Source organism: Ammospiza caudacuta, chromosome 24 (assembly GCF_027887145.1).
Source record: "Ammospiza caudacuta isolate bAmmCau1 chromosome 24, bAmmCau1.pri, whole genome shotgun sequence".
Classification (NCBI taxonomy): domain Eukaryota; kingdom Metazoa; phylum Chordata; class Aves; order Passeriformes; family Passerellidae; genus Ammospiza; species Ammospiza caudacuta.
The window spans coordinates 2448404-2474205 of record NC_080616.1 but is presented as its reverse complement, the minus strand read 5'-3'; the positions used below and the strand labels follow the sequence as shown (position 1 = coordinate 2474205).

The following is a 25802-nucleotide window of genomic DNA, read 5'->3' as shown; positions in this document are numbered from 1 at the left end:
TGGATGTGTCAGTGTCAACAGATGGGGTCCTGTCCTGCCCCTGTAGCCAAAGGGAGAAGAAGTCTTGGGATGCTTTTAATAATGGGGAGTTGGAAGGGGGCTGATCCCCCATGGTCAGGAGCACTGGTAGGACTCAGTCTCATTTTGGGGTCCATCCAGGCATTGGGGGAGAGAGAGTGTGGGGTGTGTGGGGGCATTTGCCTTACATGGAATGGGTTAAAAGAGGAGTAATTAGAAAAAGCACTGAAATCCTTGTTTGCACCCAGCGAATGTGCATGGCCCTGCAGCCTTCCCAGGGAAGCAGGTGGAGATGTGTTCACCTGCACACCTGTACACCTGCACATCTGCACATCACACCTGTACACCTGCACACCTGCACATCACACCTGCACACCTGCACACCTGCACATCACACCTGCACACCCCAGGTGCACCCCCTCCTGTGCTCCCCCCCGCCCCCAGACCCACCGCATCAGCCGGGCTCCGGGGATCCAGACCAGGAGTGCCGATCCCACCTGGCTGCTTTCCATTCAGACTCTCTAAGCCTTTGGGGAGGGGGAAGACTGTGACTTTAATACATGATTTAATTTTTTTTTTTAAATAAAAAAGGGAAAACCAACCAACATCCTGAAGCCATCTGCGCTGCCTCTGACCCGCCCCTTAGCTGTGTGTAGGTAAATTATATGGAGACATAGCTGTATATACCACGAGCAGTGCATGTGATGCAGCCACGTAGCAGCAGCAGCAGCAGCAGCAGCAGCAGCATGGCCCCATCTCCGGCTCCCCCACGGAGGAGGCGACGACAAAACCCCATCGCTCGAGAGCTCTCCACCGCCCTGATTCTTTTCCCCCCAATTAAAATGAAAATCCCCGATTAAATCATATAAAAGAAGAAAATAATGCCAAGAAGCAAAGCATGCCAAGCCCGACCCTCCAGCGGAGAGTGAGCTATCACCGCCGCGGCCGTGGCGTCCATGTGTGTCGTGTTCCTGTGTCTTGTCGCGTTTGTCCCATGGCCGGGTAGCAGCAACATCGTGGCTTCGGTGTCCTGTGTCGCGTTGGTGCATTTCACCGTCAGAGCAACTTTAGAAGCCATATTAGAGCACGGTGCAGCGGGACCCCACGGGACAGCCCGCGCTGAGCCGTGACCCCCTTCCCCCGTGTGTCCCCCGGCCCGTGGGCTCGGGCTCGCTGCCCTGGGGTGCCGCTGTCACCCGGGCCAGGGACGGGACAACGCTGGGCACAGATGTGGGGCTCGACCTGCCGGTGGTGAAAAGGCTTTTCGGAGCAATTTGGGTTATTTCTGCCATGCCCAGCCGGCGGTTTCTGTTTTGGGGACGAGGGCTGGCACTTCCCTCTCCTGGCGGCGCCGCGGAGCAAACCCGGCTGTGCCACGGAGATGCTGCCGGGGGTACCAAAGGAAAATGAATCCATGAGTCTTAGAAACAGGCTCGGGCTCCTTTTCCTTTTTTTCTGCCGGTCTGGGAGGGAGGAGCCGGCTCCTCTGGAGTCGCAGGCTCGGCCACCCTTGGGGCGGCGGTGCCGGCCCCGCTCGGGCCGCGCCAGCCCCGCAGCACTCGGCTCCGGCGGAAGCTGCTTTTAATGCCCCTTCCCCTCGTGTGGACTCTGTCGTTCCGTCTCTGATCGTTTGATGGTTATTTTGTAATGATTTACGTCTCCTTATTAAAGAAACGAGCTGAAAGGAGCTGGCTCCCGTCTGGTGTTGCTGCTGGGGCTCACAGGGCATGAGGGGCAAGAGCCAGGACAGTGATCCCAGGGACAATGGAGGGATGGAGGTGTGGGTGGAACCCCACAAGGGCCCAGGTCCCCCAAAACACGGAATCATGAAATAAATACTTTGGAAAGGCCCTCTAAGATCGTGGAGTTCAACCACTAACCCAGCACTGCCACGTTTACCACTGAACCACATCCCAGGTGTCACATTCACAACCATTTGAACACTTCCAGAGATGGCGACTTCGCTGCTGCCCTGGGCAGCTGTGCCAGGCCCTGACAACCCTTTCAGGGAAGAATTTCTCCCCAGGATCCGACCTAAACCTCCCCTGGCACAACCTGAGGCCATTTCCTCTTGTCCTGTCCCTGTTCCCAAGGAGCAGAGCCCAACATCTCCCAGCTGTCCCCTCCTGTCAGGAGTTGTGCAGAGCCAGAAGGTCCCCCTGAGCCTCCTTTGCTCCAGGCTGAGCCCCTCAGCTCCCTCTGACTTGTGCTCTGGGCAACCTCAAACCCCAGCTGAGCAAGGCTGGACCAGACCTGGGGCACAGGTGGGAAATACCAAAGGCCCCACAGAATTCTTCACCCCCAGCACACTGAGTCTGGCCCACAGTCACATCCTGCTCCACCAGCCCTAAGGGAAGGACTCAACCTGCACCAACCACCTCTGAACACTGGAACACATGGAGATTCCAGCAGCCTCACCCAAGACAGAGGTTCCCAGATGTGACACCACCTCCTGCCTGTGCCACACTTTGTGCTGACCAAACTTGTGAGCAGAGCAAAACCAGGGCTTGCCACCAGAATGGAAAGCGGGCCTGATCTCCAGTGTGATGTTGTGGAGGAGATGGGACCCTCTCCTGTTTTCCCTTCCCACTGGTGGGTGCTTTTCAGGGATATGCATCCCAGTTCCTTCATTTCAGCTTCCCCTGAAAAGGCACTTGTGTTGTAGCTGCAAAACTTTTGTGCTTTTATGGATGATGGACATTGTTATGTCACAAGAATTTTGGGAGAAACAGGGAATTTTAGCACAATTTGTAATTCCAGAAAGATGGAAGCAAAGTCAAAGCTTCTATTTTATCAACTCTTACTTTATTCATTTATAAATACTGTTGTGTTTACAAGCATCATAGCTGTGAATATTATTCCCAAACTTTCAAACACATAATACTTATAATACTATATAACAACAACCAGTAAAACAAATCATTCATCTCAGGGTTTGAAAGGCCACTCAAAAGTTGCATAAAAATACATTCTCTCCCCATCTCATCAGCCAGTCCTGCTTCTCCAAGGACTTTATTTACAAAGAGCCATCACCAAACTTGCAGCCACAACAGGTGGGTTCACCCCAAGCGATAAAAATTAACTCACCCCAAGCAATTGCTTAGAAAAAAAAGCTCATGTTCCCCGAGGGAGACCACGTCTGGCAAATGCTCTGGTTCCAAGAGGGATCAATTTTAAAAACCTATTTGCTCTGCACCTTGTGCCAAGCACAGGGTTTGAGGTGTCCTGTTTGTCACCTCCTCAGTGCACTGGTTATGTCAGGCATGAAGTGAGACAAAGAAAATCCATTCTCAAGAATGTGATTTGCAGTTGCGCCGTCAGCACGGGACGCTCACAGCTTTGGCTGATCAGGGACACTGAGCTGAGGGGCCCAGGGCTCAGAGAATCCAGTGCTCAGCAGCCACTGCAGCTGCAGTGGTTTGGCTTTGCAAGGTGCCACTCAGAACGAGCCCCCACAGCCTTTCCACTCTGCCCCTTGGGAAAAAGGCAGCGAGTGTCCTGGAAGAAGGGGCAAAACATCAGTGCAGGATGGAATTGTCAGATTGGGTTGAACCCTCTCCCTAAAACAGACACCAGGCTTCTTCCTGCTGCCAGGAACCTGTGAGAAGGACAGGATCTTGATTCTGAACTCTCCTCCTCATCCTGCCAGGATGCACGGCCTGAGGCTCCAGCCCAGCTGGGGAGCACCTCCTGCTCCACGGGCACACAAGGGACAGAGCTCCTGATCCTTGGGCACACAAGGGACAGGGCTCCTGATCCTTGGGCACAGAAGGGACAGGGCTCCTGATTCTTGGGCACACAAGGGATAGGGCTCCTGACCCCTGAGCACAGAAGGGACAGGGCTCCTGATCCTTGGGCACAGAAGGGACAGGGCTCCTGATCCTTGGGCACAGAAGGGACAGGGCTCCTGATCCTTGGGCACACAAGGGACAGGGCTCCTGAGCTCTGAGCTCTGAGCACAGAAGGGACAGAGCTCCTGAGCCCTGAGCAGAGCAGAGCCTGAGGCTGAAGTGAGGAGTGGTCACCAAGAGAGAAAACACCAAGAACAGCAGAAGGACTCACAGAAAGAGTGCACCAGGAGGGGACGGCGTGCAGGGCAAGCACTGACTGGATCTCAAGACTTAAAGCCATTAAATAGAGCAGGGTTAAAATCAAGGAATATAAAAAGGATGCCTGGCTTAGGCAGTGCTCTGCAGAAACCCTGATGCCTTTACCAGCTTTGGTCTCTTCCTCCCAAAGCTCAGCAGCAGAGGCTGCTCAGTGTACCAGGAGAAACGGTGCCTCAGCTGCACAATGGCTCCACCAGCTGAAGAGCAACTTGTGGTCAGAGCTGCCTGGGGAGAACTGGCAGCTCCAGGAAGAGCAAGAGAGGTGGAAACAGGCAGGACAGGGAGGGGAAGGGGGGAAAATGGAGAATTAGGGGGGTGAAAAAGAGAGAAAACCCCAGAGAGAGGAAAACAGAGATGCTTTCTGAGGCAATAACCAGCAGAAGGTTTGAAAAAGCCCAGGATTGCCTGACAGAGAAGTTTTACCCTGCTGAGCAAGCTCAAGTATTCTGCTCATGTTCAAGTATCTCATCTCTCTGATAGTGGAGAGTCCCTCCAGCCAGAGCTGCTCAGGAACGTGGCAGAGCTGCCCCATGGCCACCCCCAGGTTCAGGGACCAAGAACTGCTGCCCTTGGCCAGACAGAGCCTGGGGAGTTGAAGGACAAAGGGGATGAAAGGATGAAAATATGGAAGGATGTAGGTGGGAGAATTTTTGGATACAGCAGGACATCTCTGGGAGGGAAGGTTCTGTTGGAGAGGAGTCTGTTAAAGGGAAGCTGAACAGAACTGCTGACGTCCCACAGCATGGAGAGAGGAGCCAATGTCTGAATGCCCATGGGAGAGAACAATTCCAAACTGTTTAGAGTGCATGTAACATTAAAGAGGAATAATTCTGGGGGGTTCCTTCAAGGTCTAAGCTTATCACAAATTTCTGACACGTCAGAAGACTCTCATTTACCATGATTCAGTTACCAGCAGCTCCCTGTCCCTCTGACACTGACACACCCTGGCCTCTCCAAGGTGTGTGGGACAGGATGCTGGCATTCTCTGTCTATAAATCCTGCTGCAAATCAAAGGGAGGGTACCTGAAATACCAGACCAGGATCTGCTATGGGCTCTGCCTTCAGGGAGGCAGCGGGAGAAGGTCCCAGATGGCTTTTGGGAAGGGGAGCCTGGTTTCTGGCATGGGCACAGCTCCCTGCAAGGTAATTCAGGCTCACACACAGGTGAGAGCAGCAGAGGGTCTGTAGGGGTTCAAGTTTGTCCTTCAGAAAGCTCAGCAAGTGCCTGGGATATATCCTGTCCCAAGGAACAAGAGTCCAGGTGGCAACTGGATGCTACCAACCACAGAGACAGGAGCCCTGGAAGGACACAAAGTGACACAGGATCACCCAGGCTGGGGGGAAAGGGAGGCTGAGGGACACTGAGCATCAGCACAGCACTGATGGTACTGAACAGGTTCAAAATCTTATCTAAAATTAAAGACTCAGTCTGCTGGGGCAAGAGGAGAAGGTGTCTGCGCAAAACAGCTCATCAGCCTGTGACAAACGTGTGCTCTGGTGGCTTTCACAGCATCACATTTAACCAGAGTCCCACATCTCTGTGGGCTGATGTGCATCCTCAGAGTCCCAGCCCAGGTTCACATTTCCCACCTGTAAAGGGCTTGGACATGCTGGGTTAGTTCTCCACATGTCACTTTTTACAGTAGGAGCTTCCCACTCCAGGTCAGAGTCCAAAACCAAACTGAGCTTTTGGAAGAAGTTTTGGCAGCTCAAACCCAGTCCTCACGTTTCTCCCTTGAATAAAATGTCCGAGATACCACAACATGCATCGATTAAAAAAAATAAAATGGCAGGGGGTGTGTTGGGGGAAAATAGGGCTAGAAAGGGAATGTACAGCAAAGGGCAGGGCAAGGCAGGTGTGACATTGATCCCACAGCTGAAACACTTGCTGTACTGACGGGAAGGAAGGGGTAGGGCTGGGTGGTGGGGTTGGCAGCTGGTGTAGGACACCCCTCCTTGTCCTCCCTTTGCTCTGATTCCTATTTGGAGAGTTTGCTGATGACTCGAATGAGGGCTCCGTTCTCATCCTTCAGCCTTTGGTTGTCCGACTTCAGCTCTGTCAAAATCTGCGGAGACACAGAGACAAGGTGGGATCAGAGGGGTTGGGGGGCCAGGGGGACCCTGCCCCCTCCAGCAGCACCTCCCATGGCTCTGCAGCATCCCCAGAGCTCTCACAAGCTGGGTGAGAGCCAAGGGTGAGGGGCCTCGAGCACAGCACTGAGCAGGGAGCCCTGGTGCAAAGCAAGGCCTCAGCCCCAGCAGCAGGGCAGGACCAGACCAGCAGGGCAGGAACCATTTCTGAGCTGCTTCATCCCAAACCTGCACCCAGAGGCCAAATACAGCTCAGCAGACAAGTAAAGCTGGTGTTCCTGATATGCTTTTTCCATTTTGCCAGGACTGGAAGGGAAACCAAAGGCCTGGAATCTTCATTTAGGACTGGACCTTGCCAAATCTCTTTACAATACCCCCAAATCTCCTTGGGACCCTGCAGATGTGTGATACAGCCCCAAGTGCTGAGGCCAGAGGACTGGTAGAACACACTGACACTGGAGGTACCTCCTGGGTGCTCAGCTGAGGTTGCAACAGACAAAAGCCTTTGGAAACAGAGAAGAAATGGCTTCAACAAGACCCTTCCAGCATTTCCCATTGGCACAAACCCTGCTGGCTTCCTGTGCTGCAGCCAGTGACCTTCCCTGGGCTGTTCTCAACCAGAGGGAGACCCAGCTCCTGTCTGGGGGTGGCACACAGGGGGTCACTGCCACCACAGGTGACCAGGGCTGCAGGGACACCCAGGGCAGAGGGGGTCACACACATGGCATCTGTATGAGCTCAGCCACAACTTCTGTCTGCCAAGTGCATCTTGGAGGAATTCCCTCAAATTAAAAATCTGCACTAAATCTCCTTCCTCCTAACCTGGTGTTTCAGCTTTGACCACAACGTTCTGCCCCCTCCACCTGCAGTCCCTCCCTGCTCACCAGCTCTGAGTGGGGGCAGCTCTTGGGGCAGTTCCAGCTCCCACCAGAGCAATTCCCTTCTTACAAGGTTGGGCAAGCCCCAACACCCCCAGCTCCATCCCTGTGGGCACTGCTGAGGGAGGTTCCAGCTGGGAGGGAGGAGGGGCTGGTGCTGCATGGTGGGACATTGTGGGAAGGATAAATCCACGTGCTGGTGTGACACCGTGGTGACAGAACAGCACTCGTGGATCCTTGTGCCATTTCTCATGGCCAAACATCACCATCACCCAAGGATCAGGAGCTCAGAGACACAGCAGAGCTCCTGGCATCTCTGCACTCCTCTGTCTCCTCCTGAGCTCCACCTGCCACACTCACACTGGTGCCTCCCAGTGCCTGCAGGAGCCCCTCCAGACACTGGGCAGTTCCCCATGGGGGGCTTCGTGTGACCTGTGTCACTTATTTGAAAATGAAGGAGTGTGAAATAAATGCCTCTGGACGCGTTTCCTGATCACAACCCAGCTCCACAGTGCCCACTGAGGCCTCCTGACAGCTGCACATCAGCCTGAGACAACACAAGCCCAGGGTGTTCCTCCCTTGGAAGCAGAGTAGCCTTAAGTCAGGTGAAATGAACCCCAAGGGAACTGGGGTTCCAAGGCTGGAAGGGCTGGAGTGTCCAGGAATGGTGAGCAGGGATGTGGCCCAGCCCCAGGGAAGGGCAGGGCTGGTTATGAGGCAGTGTTGGTGTCACCTGGGTTTGGGCAGAGCAGCAGGGCTGTGTGCCACCTGGGACATGGGAACACAGCTCCTCAGAACCCACGTGCCTGCAGGAAAATGAGATTCACTGAGAAGCTGTGCTGCCAGAGCGTGGGACAGCTGGCACAGCCTAACCCAGGGACAGCTCTGCACAGCTGTGATGTGCACAGACACCACTGAGGCAGAGTTTACACACAGCAGCAGCAGCCTGTGTCACACCTACTCAAAGAGCTGGAACTAAAGCAGCAGAGCTCACAGCCCATGGCTGTGCCCAGTGTGGCACTGGCAGGGAACTGCAGACCTGTGAGTGAGTGAGTGAGTGAGTGAGGAGGGCAGAGTGAGCCCCAGCCAGAGCACAGGGCATGCAGGGCAGTCAGCACATGGGCATGTCCTGGGAGGAGGAGAGGTCACTTGCAGGTTGTGAAACATCAGTTCTTTGAGTCTGGAAAGAATTTTGCCCAATTTTCCCTCTCAGATCTCAAAGCATGTGGGGAAAGGGAATGACTTCAACTCACAGTTTATGAGAAGAAATGAGGCAGGGTCAGGCTGGAGGATAGTTCCACAGATTAAACCCAGAAAGGCTGTGAGATCATTTCAGCTGACCACCTGCACAATCCAGGGCACACAATATAACCCCTGACTCTCCTGGCCCTGGTGACACACATGTGGGCTTGAGCTGACACTCCTGGAAAGGGGAAGCCACAATTCCCCTGATTAGTTTGTTTCTATGGTTAATCAGCCTTGGTATAATTTGTGTGCTAAGAATAGATTTTTTTATTCTGTGGTGCCACTTCCAGCCCACAAGAGCACACAACTTCTTGTGTCCCAAGGGATGTGAATATTCCTACTAACCTGCAAAGGACAGGCAGGGCCCCCTGAAATGAGCACTTACAGCTTTATTTTAGCATTGAACCAATGAAGTAGCAGGAAGAGATGTAATTTAACAGTGTGATGTGTGAAGGCAAAGCTTAGGGAAGACTCATCCTTCTGTTTCCACCACTAATTGTCCAGCACTGGATTTAAAACAGGAGATGAAAACACAGAGTGCTCCTGGTCTGGCTCCTGCTGCATCCCTGCATCCCCCATCCAGCCCACAGGAGGCAGGGGTGCTGAGCCTATAGACTCACACTCAAAAATTTCAATTTAAAATAAGGAAAGAAGCTTGTCCCTTTTGTTCAAGTGACCAAGAAAACCTGCTGAGGACAGTTCACTTTGTAGTTTTTCTAAAAATACCCTTTCTGTCTATAATGATTGCTTTTCACAACATCCCTGAAAATTTCCTGACTCTGGATAATCTGATTTGCTGAGTGCCAGCTTCTCCCTGAACTAAGTCCAATTAAAAAAGAATTCTATTCTAAGCAGACATGTGCATAAACCACTTATTTTCAAGTGTCCAAGGCCAGGCTGGATGGGGCTTGGACCAACCTGGTCTAGTGGAAAGTGTAGGGGGTGGAACGAGATGAACTTTAACTTAACCCCTTCCAACCCAAACAATTCTGTGGGTCTGTTTGAAGGCCAAGTACCAGGCAAGGAGCTGCTGGCACTGCCAAGCCACCCCAAAGCCATTCCCAGTGCTAAGCTGGCAAGGGCAGCAGCATCTGCCAAGCAGAGCAGGAGCCGGGGGGGAGCAGAGCTCCAGCAAAGCCCTGCCATGGCAGCAGCACCGTGCTCTGGGAATGCAGAGATGCTGTGCCACAAGCTCTGAGCCACAAGGCAGCCTGGGGAGCAGAGCAGAGCTGAGACCTGCCTGGAGGAGAGGAAGAGGAGGCAAGATGAGCCCGAGGGAAAGCAGCTACAGCTCCTCTGATTCCTTGGGCTTGGAGGGCAGAGAGAGTCTGGCTACAACCCGGGTCAGAGCCCTGTTCTCAGCCAGCAGCTGCTCATTCATCTGCCTCAGAGTGTGAATCTGTTTGAGCTGGTGGAGATTCTGCAGAGAGTGAGAGGAGTGGACAGAGAAATACAGAGAGAACATCATGGAAATGAAAAGGCACAGAAATGGGAGTTTAGTCCACAGGCAGTGAAAGAAAAAAAGAGAATAAAAGAAATTAGTAGCAGTGAGTGCTGGATGGGGAAAGCCTGACAACACACCAAGGATATTTTGGGAATCAGCCCTTTCTCCAGGGGCCCCCAAAATCTTAAAAAAGGTCAAATACAAGGATTTCCACCACAAAGCAGGATTATATTAGAGTTTACCCAGACAGCCCTGGGACCTGGGAACTGCTGTGAGACCTAGCACCAGTGACTTAACACCCAGACAGGCTCTAAAAGCACTGCTGGGAACTGGTAACTCCTTTAAAACTCCTTTTCTTCATGTATCTCTAAAAGCCAAAGCAGCTGTCTGGAACAAAGAGGAATCAGAGCTTCCTGAAGATCCCAAAGGCAGAGACTGAAGCACCTGAAAGTGTCACTGTCCCACAGCAGATCACCAGGACAAGTATTGTGTCTGCTTGTGTCCCTCATCCCTGAGTGATGCTCTGGCTCTGCCCAGGCCAGTCCTGCCAAAACCTCTGGGGTTCGGTTTCTCATCCATGCCCAGATTCAACTCTTCTCTGTCTCAGGGCTCAATTTATCCCTGACCTTCAGAGGGGACAAGTCTGAACCTTAAACTGTTCATTCTAGGAACAGGAGTCTGAATGAGAGAATCTCCCACAGTGGGGATGTGCCAGGAGGGCATTCCTGGTGACAAAGGCAATGAGGGGCACAGGACAGGGCAGAGACCAAGCCCCACACTGGGACTGGCACAGGAACCAACTGGACATGGGTACAAACTGTGAGTGGGTACAATCTGGGGCTTGCACAAATACAAACTGGGCACAGGAACCAACTGGACATGGGTACAAACTGGGGCTTGCACAGGGTTCAGCAGCAGAGGGAGGTCAGGAACAGAAGAGCCATGAGGAAGCAGAACAGGGAAATGGTCCAAGCCATGCAGACATCTCAGTGCCACAAGGATGACACTGTTCCCAGTAATGCCAAAGTGAATTCATGTGCTGGACATTTACACAACTGCAGGTGCCAGGAGATGCCAAGAGCTGTGGAGCTGCTTCCTGAGCAGCATCCCTGCCCTCCTTCCCCCTGAGAGGTTGGGCAGCTGGGCCACAAGACAACAAGAACCCCTCCTGAGCAAGAACCCATCCTGCATGAGGGAAGGAGCCCCAGCACTGGGCAGGGGCAGGCAGGAAACATCCACAAGAAGAGCTGTAAATTCAAGTGGCAAATTCCCAGTCCCAAACCAAAGCAGTCCCACAAAGCACCATATTCCTCCCCATGTCCACTTAGTGGCAGAAGAAAACAGAGGGAAGGGTTTATGAGGAAGAGGGTTCCTTTCTACCATTTCATTAGCAAAAAGCACTCAAAGGGAGGTGCTGCCTGTCCTGAACAAGGAGCACCATGAAAGAATCTACTGTGACACAAAGACAGTGACCATCCACCCAACCTGCACTACTCAGGGTGCCCAGAGAAGCTGTGGATGCTCCATCCCTGGCAATGTCCAAGGCCAGGTTGGACAGGGCTTGGAGCAGCCTGGGATGGTGGAAGGGTCTCTGCACATGGCAAGAGATGGAATGAGAAGGGCACCTTCAAACCCAAGCCACTGGAATTCTCTATGACCCAGAGCTGACTGCAGCTGGCAAGGAATCTGCTGTGTCCCAGGGCATTCTGTCCAAGGGCTCATTCCTGCACAAAACTGAAGCACTCTGTGCACCCCCAACCATCAGCTCTGTTCTTAGCTGCCCAAAAACCCTACATTTACTCTCCATGACAGAATGAAGACACCTCTTTGGAAAGCTTTGCAAAACCAAGGTAAGCAAGACAGGAAGGCAGGGAGCCAGCAGAGGATGGGGTTTGAGCCCCTGAGATCATCAAACTGACAGAGCAGCTCCTGGGACACACAAACACAGTTCTGACACTGGATAAATCAACAGATCCCAAGACAGAGCTACAGCAAACAACTGCAGGAAAGCTGCAGTGACACCACAGCAGTGAGATCCCTGCTCACCATATCCCATCCATCCATCCATCCATCCCATCCATCCATCCATCCATCCATCCATCCATCCATCCATCCCTCATCCATCCATCATCCATCATCCATCCACCATCCATCCATCCATCCATCCATCCATCCATCCATCCATCCATCATCCATCCATCCATCATCCATCCATCCATCCATCCATCCATCATCCATCCATCCATCCATCCATCCATCCATCCATCCATCATCCATCCATCCATCCATCCATCCATCATCCATCCATCCACCATCCATCCATCCATCCATCCATCCATCCATCCATCCATCCATCATCCATCCATCCATCATCCATCCATCCATCCATCCATCCATCATCCATCCATCCATCCATCCATCCATCCATCCATCCATCCCTCATCCATCCATCATCCATCATCCATCCACCATCCATCCATCCATCCATCCATCCATCCATCCATCATCCATCCATCCATCATCCATCCATCCATCCATCCATCCATCATCCATCCATCCATCCATCCATCCATCCATCCATCCCTCATCCATCCATCATCCATCCATCCACCATCCATCCATCCATCCATCCATCCATCCATCCATCCATCCATCCATCATCCATCCATCCATCCATCCATCCATCCATCCATCCATCCTTCCATCCATCCATCCATCCATCATCCATCCATCCATCCACCATCCATCCACCATCCATCCATCCATCCATCCATCCATCCATCCATCCACCATCCATCCATCCATCCATCCATCCATCCATCCCCCATCCATCCATCCATCCATCCATCCATCCATCCATCCATCCATCATCCATCATCCATCCCTTCACAGCCCAAGATTTGCTGGCTTCCACTGTGCTCAGTGAGGACAGACAGACAGACAGACATGGCACAGTGTCGTGTGACACATCACACCAGGAGCTGCTGTTAGATGGCTGTACTGGAATAGTCCCTTCTTTTGATAGTACCAAAACGAGCTGAGGATACTTGGTCTGTTCACCCTGGAGGAGCCTGAGGTCAGACCCCACTGGGGGCTGCAGCTCCTCCCAAGGGACAGCTCTGATCTCTGCTCTCTGTGAGCAGGGACAGACCCCAGGGAAGGGCTGGAGCTGTGCCAGGGCAGGGTCAGGCTGGATCTCAGGAAAGGTTCTTCCCCAGAGGGTGCTGGCACTGCCCAGGCTCCCCAGGGAATGGGCACAGCCCCGAGGCTGCCAGAGCTCCAGGAGTGTTTGGACAATGCTCTCAGGGATGCCCAGGGTGGGATTGCTGGGGGTCTGTGCAGGGCAGGGGTTGGACTGTGGGTCCCTTTCCATTCAGGCTATTCCCTGATTTTATGATACACAGATAATAAACCCCCTCTGTTTTATAACATGGCTCACAGCTGGCAGAAAGCATCAAACACACACAGCAGGGGCATGGTGCTGTGTGAGGTGCAAAGGACTGTGACCATTTCAGAGACCACCTTTGTTTTTCCACACCAGCAGAGCACAGAACCTCAGCACGGTCCCATCAGCCCCTGCTCAGCCTCCACACCTGCACAGCCCTCAGAAAGGATCATTTATGTAAAAATGTCTGTGTGCTGCAGGTAGGCCAGGCTCCTGTTTATGCACCAAATCCAGCAAGGGCTGGGAGGCTGGGACTGAAGCCAAGGGCAAAGAGCAGGATCTGGATGATACCGCTGTGATTGCTTATCACTCTGCTTGATACTTGGCTTAGCAAAAGCAGGTTTCTCAGTTCTCTGTACCTGCCTTCAATTAACAGATTTTGTGCCTGCAACACTAAATAAAAACGCCCAGAGCCTGCACGATGCTGCAGCACTGCCATGGAATAAAGGAGCTTCTGTGACCTTCAAGAACAATTGCTGTGTTAAGTTGGGACCTCAGGCACTTGGCATTGAGTTCAGCTCAGTGCAAATGTTAATTTTCTTTCTCGTGCTTCAGCCAAGGTTCTGGATCTCCAGTTGAGTTGTGCAGTCACTCAGGGAATGCTGAGTGTCTGTCAACTTTGCAAGAGCAGCTCTGAGGAGCAGCTCTGCCACCAAGGTTCTTGAAGTTACCAAGCCTGTCTTGCTCCTCTTCACTTCTCTATGGCTTTGGTAGCAGGGGTCACACTCCAGACAGGAACAAAGCTCACTCCCTCAAACACAGGCTGAAGTATTGCACATTTCTGCCACCTCTGCCTCCTCTTCCTCAGAAGTCAGCTGCAAGGAGAGGACAGCCCTGGCCAGGACATCTCATGTGCACAACTGGACATAGACATAGCTGGATGTGAGTCTTGCTGGATTCAAAGACTAGTGGGAAGAATTCCCCAAAACAGCCTGAGACCTCATCACCTGACAGGTTTGTTGTTTCCACATGAAAGGAAATTGGTGGATTTGCCTTTTCCTTCACGACTCCAAAGAATTCCCCAAAACAGCCTGAGACCTCATCACCTGACAGGTTTGTTGTTTCCACATGAAAGGAAATTGGTGGATTTGCCTTTTCCTTCACGACTCCTTCCTTATTCTGACTCTGCACAACAGCTACTCAGGTAGTACAAGGAGCAAGAATGAAAGCCCAGCCAGAATTTGCAGATTTTCCTGGCTCAACTCCCACAGAAGTGACTGACAGGGATGCTCTGCAGAGGTTATCTCCCTCCAGGCAAACACAGCAGGGCTGCTTCTCCCACTTCAAGGCATCATGAAAATGGACACAATAGTTTCCCTTTGGAAAGGTCCAGTTCAATGCTTCTTTCTTAAGGGATTTTATATTCCTTTTTTTTGAGTAGATGTCAAACAAGACATGTCACAGTGCCCTCAGGTACTCATTGCATGCTTAAGGTTTTACAAAAACTAGTAAAAATGTAGTAGCACCTCAGAAGAGAGATTTTCCAAATCCTTGGCTATTTGTTCTAGTAACAAAAGGCCACTGTGGTTGTCCAATGCAGCAAGAAGAGACAGAGCAGAGTCGGCACCACTCTCAAGGAGCTGAAGCTCATTTTCAGCTCGAGCACAGGTTCCTTCAGCTCTTGTCTCTTGAGGCAGTGAGAGAACACGTCCAACCTCCAGCAATGCTTCTCCTTCTGCCCTTCCTTGGCTTCCATGGCTCTGCAGCTCCACCTGAGCTGGAGGTGCTCTGGCTGTGTCCAACAGACCCTGCAGGAACCTTCCCTCATTACTTCTTCCAGAGCAGCATGTTTCCAAACTGAGGCCACTAGAGGCCACCACCTTGTCTTCTTACTCCACGGGCTGAAGCTGCAGGTTTGCAGTGATCTGCAGAGCTGAAGGACCAACACAAACTGCTCATGCCTGTATCTCTCTTGAAGACCACAGTGCTGTAATTACAGGAAAGTCTCTGTGCAGTTGAAGGTTCCTACCTGCTCACTGAACAAAGAGTTTGGAATTTAGACATATTCAATCCTTTCTCCTTCTCCTCCTGGCTCACACATTCACGCTTATTTTCCCCTCTCTGAGAGAACAAGAGCCTTACAGCAAGAATCCACCATATTGTTGTGCTACTTATTGCAGCAGAAGATGCAGCACAGGCCTTTCAGAGTTATGTGCTTGGTAGAAACAAAAGCTCCAAACAGAAACAGAGCTGGAGCCTCCTCCAGGGTGGCAGGAAGTCATTTCTGTCAGTGCAGGGAGAGCTCTCAGGTAGGTCCTTCCTTCTGTCTGAGAGCAGCTTGGTCCCACCTGCTGATGTTGAAAGGGAAGGAAAGCAGGGGCAGAGCAGAGGGGCACCCACTCTGTGAACACAGCACTGACATCCAGCAGAACTGCAGTGCTGCTGAGCTGGGTGAGGCTGTGGGGGTGTGAGGGCAGCCAGACACTGCTGGGCCCTGCAGGGGTCCCCTCATGGCCACAGCCATCCTGGAAGCCACACCATGGGAGCAAGAACGTGCCACAGCCCCAGTGGCCATGGCTGGTGACAGCAAGCCATGCCGCACATCCCATCAGGAAGCAAATTCCTCTCTGCTAGAATTATCCATCCCAGGCTGCTGTGGCCTCCCAGTGACATGCTGTGGGAAGGGAGCACAGGAACACAACCACTCTGTGTTTTCTCCTGGCCAGTGTGCGTGAGCTCAAAGCCAGCTTTGTCTTCTTACCCATCCGGAGAGAACCTCAGAGCCTTTACTCGGGCTGCAGACTAGTCAGAGCACAGGGGGTCAGCACACTGGAACTCAGCGATGCCACAGAAAGTTAGTTGGGGAAGGCATTTAAGGAGAACAGCTTTCACCATTCTCAGATTAAACAGCAGAACAAATCAAACATAGGAGCAATCAAATGAATAAGAACCAGGACAGTTTATTAGCATTTCATGTTCGGAGAACAGGGCCATTAAAGCAAGTTCTGACTGCAGAAAGGAAAATTAGATCCTTCCCATGGACACCTTTAACATCCTCCTCCTGGGTGACAGTCCCCAAAGACATGAATACAAAGCATATAAAATGGCATAGACACAGTGAAGATTATTTCTTACCTTCATTTCCTCCTCCATTTCAGAGAGTTTCCGCTCCAGGGCTCGCTTCTCCTGTTTACAAGGATTCACAACAAAGAAGGTCACAAGGATTTGGAAGAAAAATTTACAGTATATTTTCTTTTAAAGAAAAATAGAAATCTTGTGTTTCTGTAGCAGCATTCCCTGAAGACGGGAATGCAAGGCAGAGGTTACAACCAGGAGCTGATCAGATGGGAGAGGGCAGCTGGCAAACCAGCAGGGATATAAGCTGGGCCTGTTTGGGCAGAGCACAAGCTCTATTCATACCCCTAATGAAATTATTCCCCATTTTCAGTGATCCCAGTTCTCAGGAGCTGCTGATATAATGTGATTTTGAGCTCTGTAGATGAAACCATGGAGTTACTTATACTCAACTGAAGGTGGCAATGAGAAAAGTCCCTGAGCCGCTCAAATAGGAAACAGAACATGGAAATTCCCTGCCTGGAAATCCTGTTCCTCCCAGATAATCCAGGGCTGCAGAGCTGACTGCTTTCAGTGCATTTCAGAAAGTGAGGATTAGACTCTGCTGTGTGACTGGCATCAGCTACATCTGTACCAAGGTGAGGAGAAGTGCATTACTCAGTGACCTTCCCAACATGAAGGGGCTCAAACTGCTCCAGGGACATGCCCTGAGAAGGGGGAAGTGGGAAACATGCATCAAGAACAAGATTTACACACTCTGCCCGGCTCCTTTGCCCTGTGCAAAGAGCCATGAGGCCAGGAGAGTGAGGAAAAGGCAGCTTCTGAGTGTGCTGTGGATGATGAGTTCTGGGGCACTTTTTGCCCACAGCACAGTTCACCCAGGGATTCATCAGTGCAAAATGCATGAGCTGTCCTGGAAACAGTTAATGCATCTTCACTGAGAACAGCGGGACATGTTTTCACTTTCTAACTCAGAATTTGTGGCTGTTGTGATCCTAATTCAACAGAAGTTATACAGGATGTTGCCCTGACTCCAACAAGGCCAAGTTCAAGGTCCTGTCCCTGGGTTGGGGCAATCCTTGGTACCAACCCAGGCTGGGGAAAGAAGGGATTGAGAGCAGCCCTTCCAGGATTCTGCCTTGCTCCTCTACCACCCCAAACCAGCCTTTATTTGTAAGGATCAAGAATGTTTTAAAGCATAATGGACCAACAGTCTGTCAGTGTGATACAATCCATTGGTCCTCAGCTGCTTAGAACCAAAGAGAGGAATCAGAATAAGCTGAGAGCAGCAGAGTCTCAGGCCCTGCAAAGGTCAGAACACAATTATCATTGTGCACTGCTCCTCAAGGCAAAAATACAACTTATCTTTAATTAACACTCCCCTTCTAGAAATGACTGCCCTGCACGAGGCACAGCTGTGACTCAGAAGAAAGCAGAGACACGTACCCTCTTCTCCATCTCCAGCATGCTGGACCGGTCAGAAGTTTTCTCCTGTTTCTGCTATGGAAATTAAAAATAGAAAGTGATTAAACCCGAGAGCTCTCACAGGGTGCTGCACAAAGGCCAAGACAAGCAAGATGCTCTTGCTTGGGATGCAACATGTTGATTTACAAAATTACTTGTTTACTTCTGTTTCCTCTATGGCACCTTCCCTCCCTTTCCCATTCTGGAACAAGTGTTGCTTTGTCATGGCCAGTACTCAGTTTCTCCAGTCAGGACCTGGATTTTCCCTTACCTGGGCTGCTTTTTCCAACTTTGCTTTGATATCAGCCAGCTCAAGCTGGGCTTCTTGCAGCTTTGACTTCAGCTTTTGATTTTCAGACAGGGCACTCTCGTATAACTGAAATGCAAAACAAGAGCTCAATTAACCAGGCTGCTCCTGGTTAATTAACCCCATCCTGCCAGTCTGAGCAGACACTGCCCTCAGCACTGAGCTGAGGGGTTCCTCTTGCTCCCACATGTCAACAGATGAGAAGGGAAAACAAAACCAACTTGGATGCTTTACTTATGTTTTCATAATTCATTAATTAGAAATAAGAAAACAGGTGTTGAATTTTGTAGGGAGTTTAAACACAGCCAAGAGGGGACAGTTTTAATTTAGGTAATTCTTTACTCACAGGGTGGTCAAGCCCTGGCACAGGGTACCCAGAGAAGCTGTGGCTGCCTCTGGATCCCTGGAACTGTCCAGGTCCAGGAGTGTGAGAATTGGTTACTCACTTTTCATAGTTTAGGAAGGTCCATTAAACCTTATCAAAAATACAACAAAAGACTGAATAGAGAAAAAAGGTTACAGTGCAGGGAGCAAAGGATTTTCCCCACCATGTGCTCTCTCTCCCACACAATGGACCCTTTTTAACCCTTTAACCCCTCCCAAAGTTCTGTCCATCAACCCCTTCTTTGCTGTCCAGTGGTGGAGATCTCTTCTTCAAATCCTGAGTGGAGGTCAGGTGTTCCATACTGACAAGACAGCCCTCCCAGATGTCCCAACCCCAGCTGTCCTTTGATAACCACGTGAGGGGGTAAAACATAACTATAAATCTGTAAAACTTTTCTTAACCTATATACATGATATTTGTCTGTTAATTATGAGAGTCAATCATCACATTATTCATCTATCACAGTGTCCCAGATTGCAAGGCAAGATGTATTCTATTTGCCATCTGCATGGCAGTTGTATTCAGTTCAGTGGGCAGTTTTCCTTATCTCTTCCACAACTGCTCCTTCCTTTGGGGGCCATCTGCTGATAACAGCTACTGAATGTCCCTGCATGGCTGATAAGAACTACAGCATCCCATTGGGAGATGTGAGCCCAGAGGGAGGAGCCAAGCATTCCTTCCCGGATATAATCTGGAGATTCTGGAACACCAGCACAGCTTCTCCACTGGATTGCCCAGAGGAACAGCAGCTGCCTCTTCTTCCCCTGCATCTTCAGAGGCAGAGACTGCACCTTTCTCCAGGATCCCTGCTCCAGCAGAACCAGCCCTGACACTGCAGGAGGGCTGAGCCACAATTCCAATGGGACTGCTGCCAACACCCTGACCCACAGGGTGTCAGGTTGGGTTCTGACTCTGCCAGTGTTGTTCTAGTGTACTGCATTGTTTATTTTATCCTTTGATTTTCTTCCCTAGTAAAGAACTGTTATTTCCTGCTCCCATATTTTATGCCTGAGAGCCCCTTAATTTAAAATTTACAGCAATTTGGGGCGAGGGGGTGGTTTACACTCTCCATTTCAGGGGAGACTCCTGTCTTTCAAACCAAGACATACAGGAGCAACCTGGGATAGTGCAAGGTGTCCCTGCCCATGACAGCGGTGGAATGGGATGAACTTTAAGGTGTCTTCCAACTCGAACCATTGGATTCTTTGAAACAGAGAAAATGAAAATAAACATCTTCTCCTTCTTCCCGCTGATTCTTGGGGCTGGTTTCTGCAGAACAGGCAGGTTCTGCAGTGTGTGCAATGACAAGAATCAGTTTAAAGCCCTACTTTCTTGTAGTCCCTGTTGCTCTCCTCCTCGGCGCGGCTGCTGAGCGCGGCGAGCCGGTTCTCCCTGCGGCTGTAGGCGCTGGAGCGGCCCGAGGCGCGCTCGCCGTACGACGAGTCGCTCGTGCTGGGGTTTGTAGCTGCCTCCAACCTGAAACACGAGCAACATCCAGCACTGTGGAGCTGTGGGAACTTGGAACAGCCAGCACAGAGCCCAGCTGGTTGGGACTGCAGGGAGGGCAGACCCAGCTGAGCCAGTGGGAGCACCCTCTGCTTGGCCCTGGGCATCGCTGCTCAAAACCTGGCAGCCACCACCACTACAACACCTGAAAAAATCCCAGGGTACCAGCCCAGCCTCCCATGGGCACTGACTTCCCACAAACCTCTCATCTCCAGGGTGGGAACCAGCTCCATTTTTAAGAGGGCACTGAGGTTAACCATTTGGGGAGTTAAAGTTCCACAGCTTAGCTGTGGCACCAGAAGCAAACTGGTGCCACAGCTAAGCTCAGGAAAGGACCAAATAGCCAGTACCAGACTGGATTTGAAGCACAGGGAATCCTCAAAGGCATACAAAAACATGCTGCCAATAAATATTACACAGAAAAAAAAAAAGAAAGAAAAAAATAAAATTCTTACCTGGAAAGTCTTTCATGCTGAAGGAAGAAAAAAAAAAAAAAAAAAGAAAGGAAAAGGTAATTAATAATGAGAATGAAACATTCAATTCAAAACTGCAGAGCTTCCAGGCAGCAGCAATTTCCCACCTCAGATATCAGCACCCAGTTCAGACCAGGCTACACAGTGATCTCCCAGCCCAAACTGGGAATCTCCAATCTCTGCCTGAATCTTCAACTGCTTCAGCTCCTCAGAAGCACTTATTTCACTCACCTAAGAAATCCTGAACGTTGCTGTTCAAATTCTCATTTCCAGAACTGAAACACCTTCCCTGGAATCCAAACTAATCTACTGTTTCCCTTTTCCAGTTAAGTTATTCTTCCTGACTATGATCACTGTGCTGAGTGATGTGGGTGAGGGAGATGAACAGACACAGGCATCTCCCAGTGTTTGTGCTGAACTTGAGAAAATCACAAACACTCTTCTCTCCATGGGCAAGCAGCTCCCCATGGAGAAAAGCTTCACTGTGGCAGACAGAGACACAACAGCAGCTGCAGGAGGGAGGGAGAAGATCCTTACACCGGGGTGGTTGGAGTCTCTGTTGGGTTCTTCTTTCTCCATCAACCCAAACCTCTGCTGTGCTGTCCTGGATTGCCTTTGGACATTGAGGGGCTGGAGCATGTCCAGAGAGGGGAATGGAGCTGGGGAAGGGTCTGGAGCACCAGGAGCAGCTGAGGGAACTGGGGAAGGGGCTCAGCCTGTACAAGGGCGGACCTGGGTCTGGGCCCAGGGAACAAGGGACAGGACGAGGAAGGGCCTCAAGTGACGTCAGGGAGGTTCAGGCTAGCTGCGTATCAGGGAAAATTTCCTCCTTGAAAGGGTGGTCAGGCCCTGGCACAGGTTGTCCAGGGCAACGGTGGTCACACTCCCCAGAAATATTCAGAAAATATACAGATGTGATATCTGGGGTCATGGTTTAATGGTGAACATGGCAATGCTGGGGAGTTTGGGCTCAATGATTTTAGAGGGCTTCTCCAACTCAATAATGATTCTATGAATATCCAACAGAGGCTTAATGTAGTAAACCACCATTTCAATGACATTTCTGGATCGAATAGTTCCTTCCTACAGTTGCATAAATCCAGTGGTGACAGCATCACTATCCTGCAGGACATGCCACACTGACAGTCACCTCCTCTGACAGACATTTACTCAAATTCCAGGTGCATTCCAACTCTTTATCCTCCCTTGAACTGGAAGTTGAGCCCAGTATTCCTCTGTTGTTTTATCAGTAGCATCATTGTTCTGAGGGAGCACAAACCTCCCACAGGCACTTCCAGCCAGTTCCCTCAGCTCTTTTTAACAGAGTCAACACAAAGGACATCAGAGCAGATGAAAGGTCAGGCTTTTTGTGCCCAGACATGCTTGCAGTGCTGTGCTGTCAGCTACACCAGTAAATCCAGTGCTAAGGCCTCAGTGGGAGGCAGATGTGCTGCCTGTCTGGCGCCCACTCCTGCCTGGCACACAGACAACGCCTGCCTCTGATCATGGGCCGGGATCTGAAAGTACACCCCATGGAGAGAGGGATTAAGTCACGCAGTGGACAAGTGACCCAGCCACCCCTCCACTGCAAGCCTGAGGAGCAGGGGGCAGCTCCCAGAGCATCCTGTCCAGTGCCCAGCCCTGCCTGCTGCTTGCCAGGACACAGCAACCCATCACCTGCACCTGGCTGCTGAGGTTTGAACTCATCCCAGCCTAATGTGACCCTCATCTGGCATCCTGATTCAGGACAGGAAGGTGCCTAGGGAGTCTGCAAAGCGTGGGCTCTGCAGCACAGCCTCTGACACGCTGTGCTGTGAGCACCAGCACCAGGAAAATGAACTGCTGGACCCTGCACGTGGAGCCTCGAGGATGGACCACAGCTCAGGCAAAGCTGCTACCTGCAGAGATCAAAAGGACAAGCAAACCCTGCTATGGATTAGCACATTCTCCCTCCAGCTGTGCCCACAGGGCCATCCTTAGCCAGGCTCTTGGGCAGGTCTAGTGCCTGTCTTAGGTTACAAGATGCAGCTGGGGGTGTGAATTCTATCACCATCTGTCAGAGGTGGGGCAGTTCTCTGCTGTTCATGGGGCAGTTTTCTTTATCTCTGCCACAGCCAACCCTCCCTCCAGGAGATCTCTTCTGTTACTGGGCCATTAATTATCAATTATCTTCTGCTGTCCATGGCCAGCGAGTGTCCCTGCAGGGCTGATCCAATCCCACCATCCCATGGGAGATGCTCCGCCCAGGGGAGGAGCCAAGCATTCCTGCCTGGATCCAATCTGAGCCTGGCACAGCACAGCAGCCTTTGCCCCCTGCATTGCCAGAGGAGCAGCTTCCTGCTGCCCTGCATTGCCAGAGGGAGCCCAGGCCCATCTGCAGCAGCCCTGGAGCTGCAGAGGAAAACTCCCCCCTTGTGCAGGATCCCTGCTGCAGCAGAGCCACAGCTGGCACTGCAGGAGGGCTGAGCCCCCATGGGATGGGGCTGGGACACCCCCTGACACACAGGGACCAGGGCATGTTCTCACTCTGTCAGTGGTTTGTTTTGGTACTATTGCATTTGTATTTTTAATTTTCCTATAAAAGAACTGTTATTCCTATTCCCATATCTTTGCCTGAGAGCCCCTTAATTTCAAAATTATAACAATTCAGAGGGAGGCAGTTTATATTTTCCATTTCACAGAAGGGTCCTGCCTTCCTTAACAGACACCTGACTTTCCAAACCAAGACACAGCCCCACCCTGTAGACACCACACCCAAAGCTCCAGGAGGCCCCAAGCTACAGCCCTGAGCCACAGCAGTGGGTCCAGCCTGGCACTATTTTATTTGCTCTAATAAATTCTCTTTCTTCTTTTCATCTTAGAGGTGAGAAACCTTCCAAGGAAGACAGCAGATGCATTTCCACCCTGGCTAAGCCCTGCTGCACTTCCACAAGCCATGCTGGATGCTGTCTGGGAAGCATTTCATGCCACTCAATGTTGTGACAGGGACACAGCCCTCTTGTCCAAAGAGCCCTGGCTCAGGCCATGCTCTGTGTGACACCTGAAGGCAGCAAGCTGGGACAGTTTCTGTACAGATGGCTACTGCAGAGGGCTGTTAGAAAGACAGACCACAAATCCAACCACCTCCTGGGTTCATGCAGGGGAAGGGGAATTCTGCCCCTGTGCCCAGCTCAGGTGAGGCCCCACCTGCAGAGCTGCCCCAGCCCTGGGGCCCAGCACAGGAAGGAGCTGCAGCTGCTGAAGTGATTCCAGAGGAAGCCACAGAGATGCTCAGAGGGCTGGAGCCCCTCTGCTCTGGAGCCAGGCTGGGAGAGCTGGGGATGCTCACCTGGAGAAGAGAAGGCTCTGGGGAGATCTCAGAGTCCCCTCCTGTGCCTAAAAGGGCTTCAGGAGAGCTGGAGAGGGACTGTGGACAAGGATCTGGAGTGACAGGACAAGGGGGAATGGCTTCCACTGCCAGAGGGCAGGGTGACTTGTGATATTGGGAAGAAATTCTTCCCTGTGAGGGTGGTGAGGTCCTGGCACAGCTGCCCTTGCATCCCTGGCAGTGTCCAAGCCCAGGCTGGACAGGGCTTGGAGCACCCTGGGCTGGTGGAAGGTGATCCTACCCATGGCAGGGCTGGGAGGGGATCACCTTTGATGGTCCCTTCCCACCCAAACCAGTCTGGCATTCTAGGATTCTACAAAGGGTTTCCCATTTTCAGCCACACATGCTGATCTCTCCATGGTGCTTTGTGAGCTGAGCTTTCAACATTTGTTTCCTAAACCCCTCGACAGCCTAAGAGCTCCTTTTGAATCCTGGCCCAATGACCCAACCTCCCCTGAAGAGCTGGAGAAGGGAATTACACTGATGAACAAGGCTCTTGTTGAAAGTTTTTTGTGCACTTCATGCTAATCCCCTTCAGTGATGACTTTTGATACGATGACAAATGGCTGGGCAAGTAATCCACTCCTTAGCAAGCCTGAGTTACTGCAGCAAATGCATGTACTAAAGGATTTGAACAGTGCTCGGAAACACCCCGTGGCTGGGCAAGGTGACATGGAATCCAGGCAATGAACCCAGTCAGGTCCCTGAGCCAGCCAGGGCACTTGCAGCAAGAGGAAAAACCATTTCTGTCCTTTTTCCCTCTAAGAAATGAGAATTTCCATATGCAGGGGGAGCAGGGGCATGCTCCCACAAAGGAAGGCTGGGGTAAGAAGGAATCACCTTAAACATACACAGCAAAAAGGGGGAAACCCCTCAGGTTTATTGTATTTATGACTTTGCTGTGATGGATACTGCAATGGCTTGGTTCAGACTGTGACTGTCTCTGTGTGTTTAAAGAAAAGCAAAGTGCCAGATGAGAGGGGAGGCATTGCTGCTGCTGTCAGCACTGAGACAGCCACCCTGCAGTAACCTGGAACCATGGAATGACAGCAACATTAAGGATAAAAAAGCCCTCTAAGAGAAGAACAGTGAAGTTGGGAAAGGGGCTCAGCCTGGAGAAAAGGAGGTTCAGGGGGCCCTTCTGGCTCTGCACAACTCCTGACAGGAGGGGCAGCCAGGGTGGGGGTCAGACTGTGCTCCAGGGAACAAGGACAGAACAAGAGGGAACAGCATCAAGGGAAGGGTCAGGTTGGATAACAGGGAAAACTTCTTCCCTGAAGGGCTGGTCAGGCCCTGGCACAGCTGCCCAGGGCAGTGGTGGAGTCAACAACCCTTTAAAAGTCTTTCAAAAACATGTGGATGTGGCACCTGGGACATGGGCTAGCAGGGAACATGGCAGTGTTCACTCAATGACCTTAGAGGGCTTTTCCAACCTCACTGACTCTGTGATTCCATGATTCTGTGGAACACTGGAGGAGGTGTTTAACTGAGACATCTCTGCCATTTGTTCAGAGAGAGACAAATGTCTTCAGAGGCCACTGGGATGTCTCACTGGAGACAGTTTCAGCAGAGAACAGCTGCATTCCTGCACAGTTCTGCCCAGTGCTTGACCACAGCATCTTTGGAACCCTCTCCGTGTGCTTCCAGCTGCACCTGCTCCATCAGAGCAGCCCCCACTGGCCCTGCCTGCACTGCCCTGTCCTGTCAAACAGCCCCAAATATTCACTGGAATTCCTGCAGCACTGGCTGGCTCCCTGTGCTGCCCATGGCAGTGAGGAAGGAGGTTGTTTGCTCAGAGAGGAAATTCCAAGGTGAGAGTGAGAAGGTGAAGGACAAAACTCTTCTTCCTTCATTGCTGGGAACGAACAGAGGGAATGAAGAGCTGAGGCATCACACGTGCACCTGACTGAGCTGGTGCAAGAAGGGTCTTTTCCTTCCTGACTTTCCTGAAGGGAATTGTTAGGGTTTCTGAGGGGATGCTGAGAAACTGCTGTATATACTCCAGTCATTATCAACAAATGCATTGGAGGCTTTTTTCCTTCCCTGGCAAATTTG

The 25802-nt window shown here is 51.4% G+C and overlaps 1 protein-coding gene across 2 annotated transcripts in view; it reads right to left on the bottom strand.

Moving 5' to 3' along the window:
* Positions 1–2817: 2817 nt before the first annotated feature.
* PPP1R12B (protein phosphatase 1 regulatory subunit 12B) overlaps positions 2818–25802 on the bottom strand; it is a 137030-nt gene continuing 114045 nt past the window's right edge. For both annotated transcript variants that reach the window (XM_058819583.1, XM_058819584.1), the window contains 6 exons: positions 20363–20379; positions 19730–19877; positions 17981–18085; positions 17692–17745; positions 16306–16356; positions 2818–6193 (listed from right to left, as the gene is read on the bottom strand). In XM_058819583.1, coding sequence (XP_058675566.1) covers positions 6107–6193; positions 16306–16356; positions 17692–17745; positions 17981–18085; positions 19730–19877; positions 20363–20379 — 462 coding nt within the window. In that variant the 3' untranslated portion in view covers positions 2818–6106. The remainder of the gene's footprint in view (positions 6194–16305; positions 16357–17691; positions 17746–17980; positions 18086–19729; positions 19878–20362; positions 20380–25802) is intronic.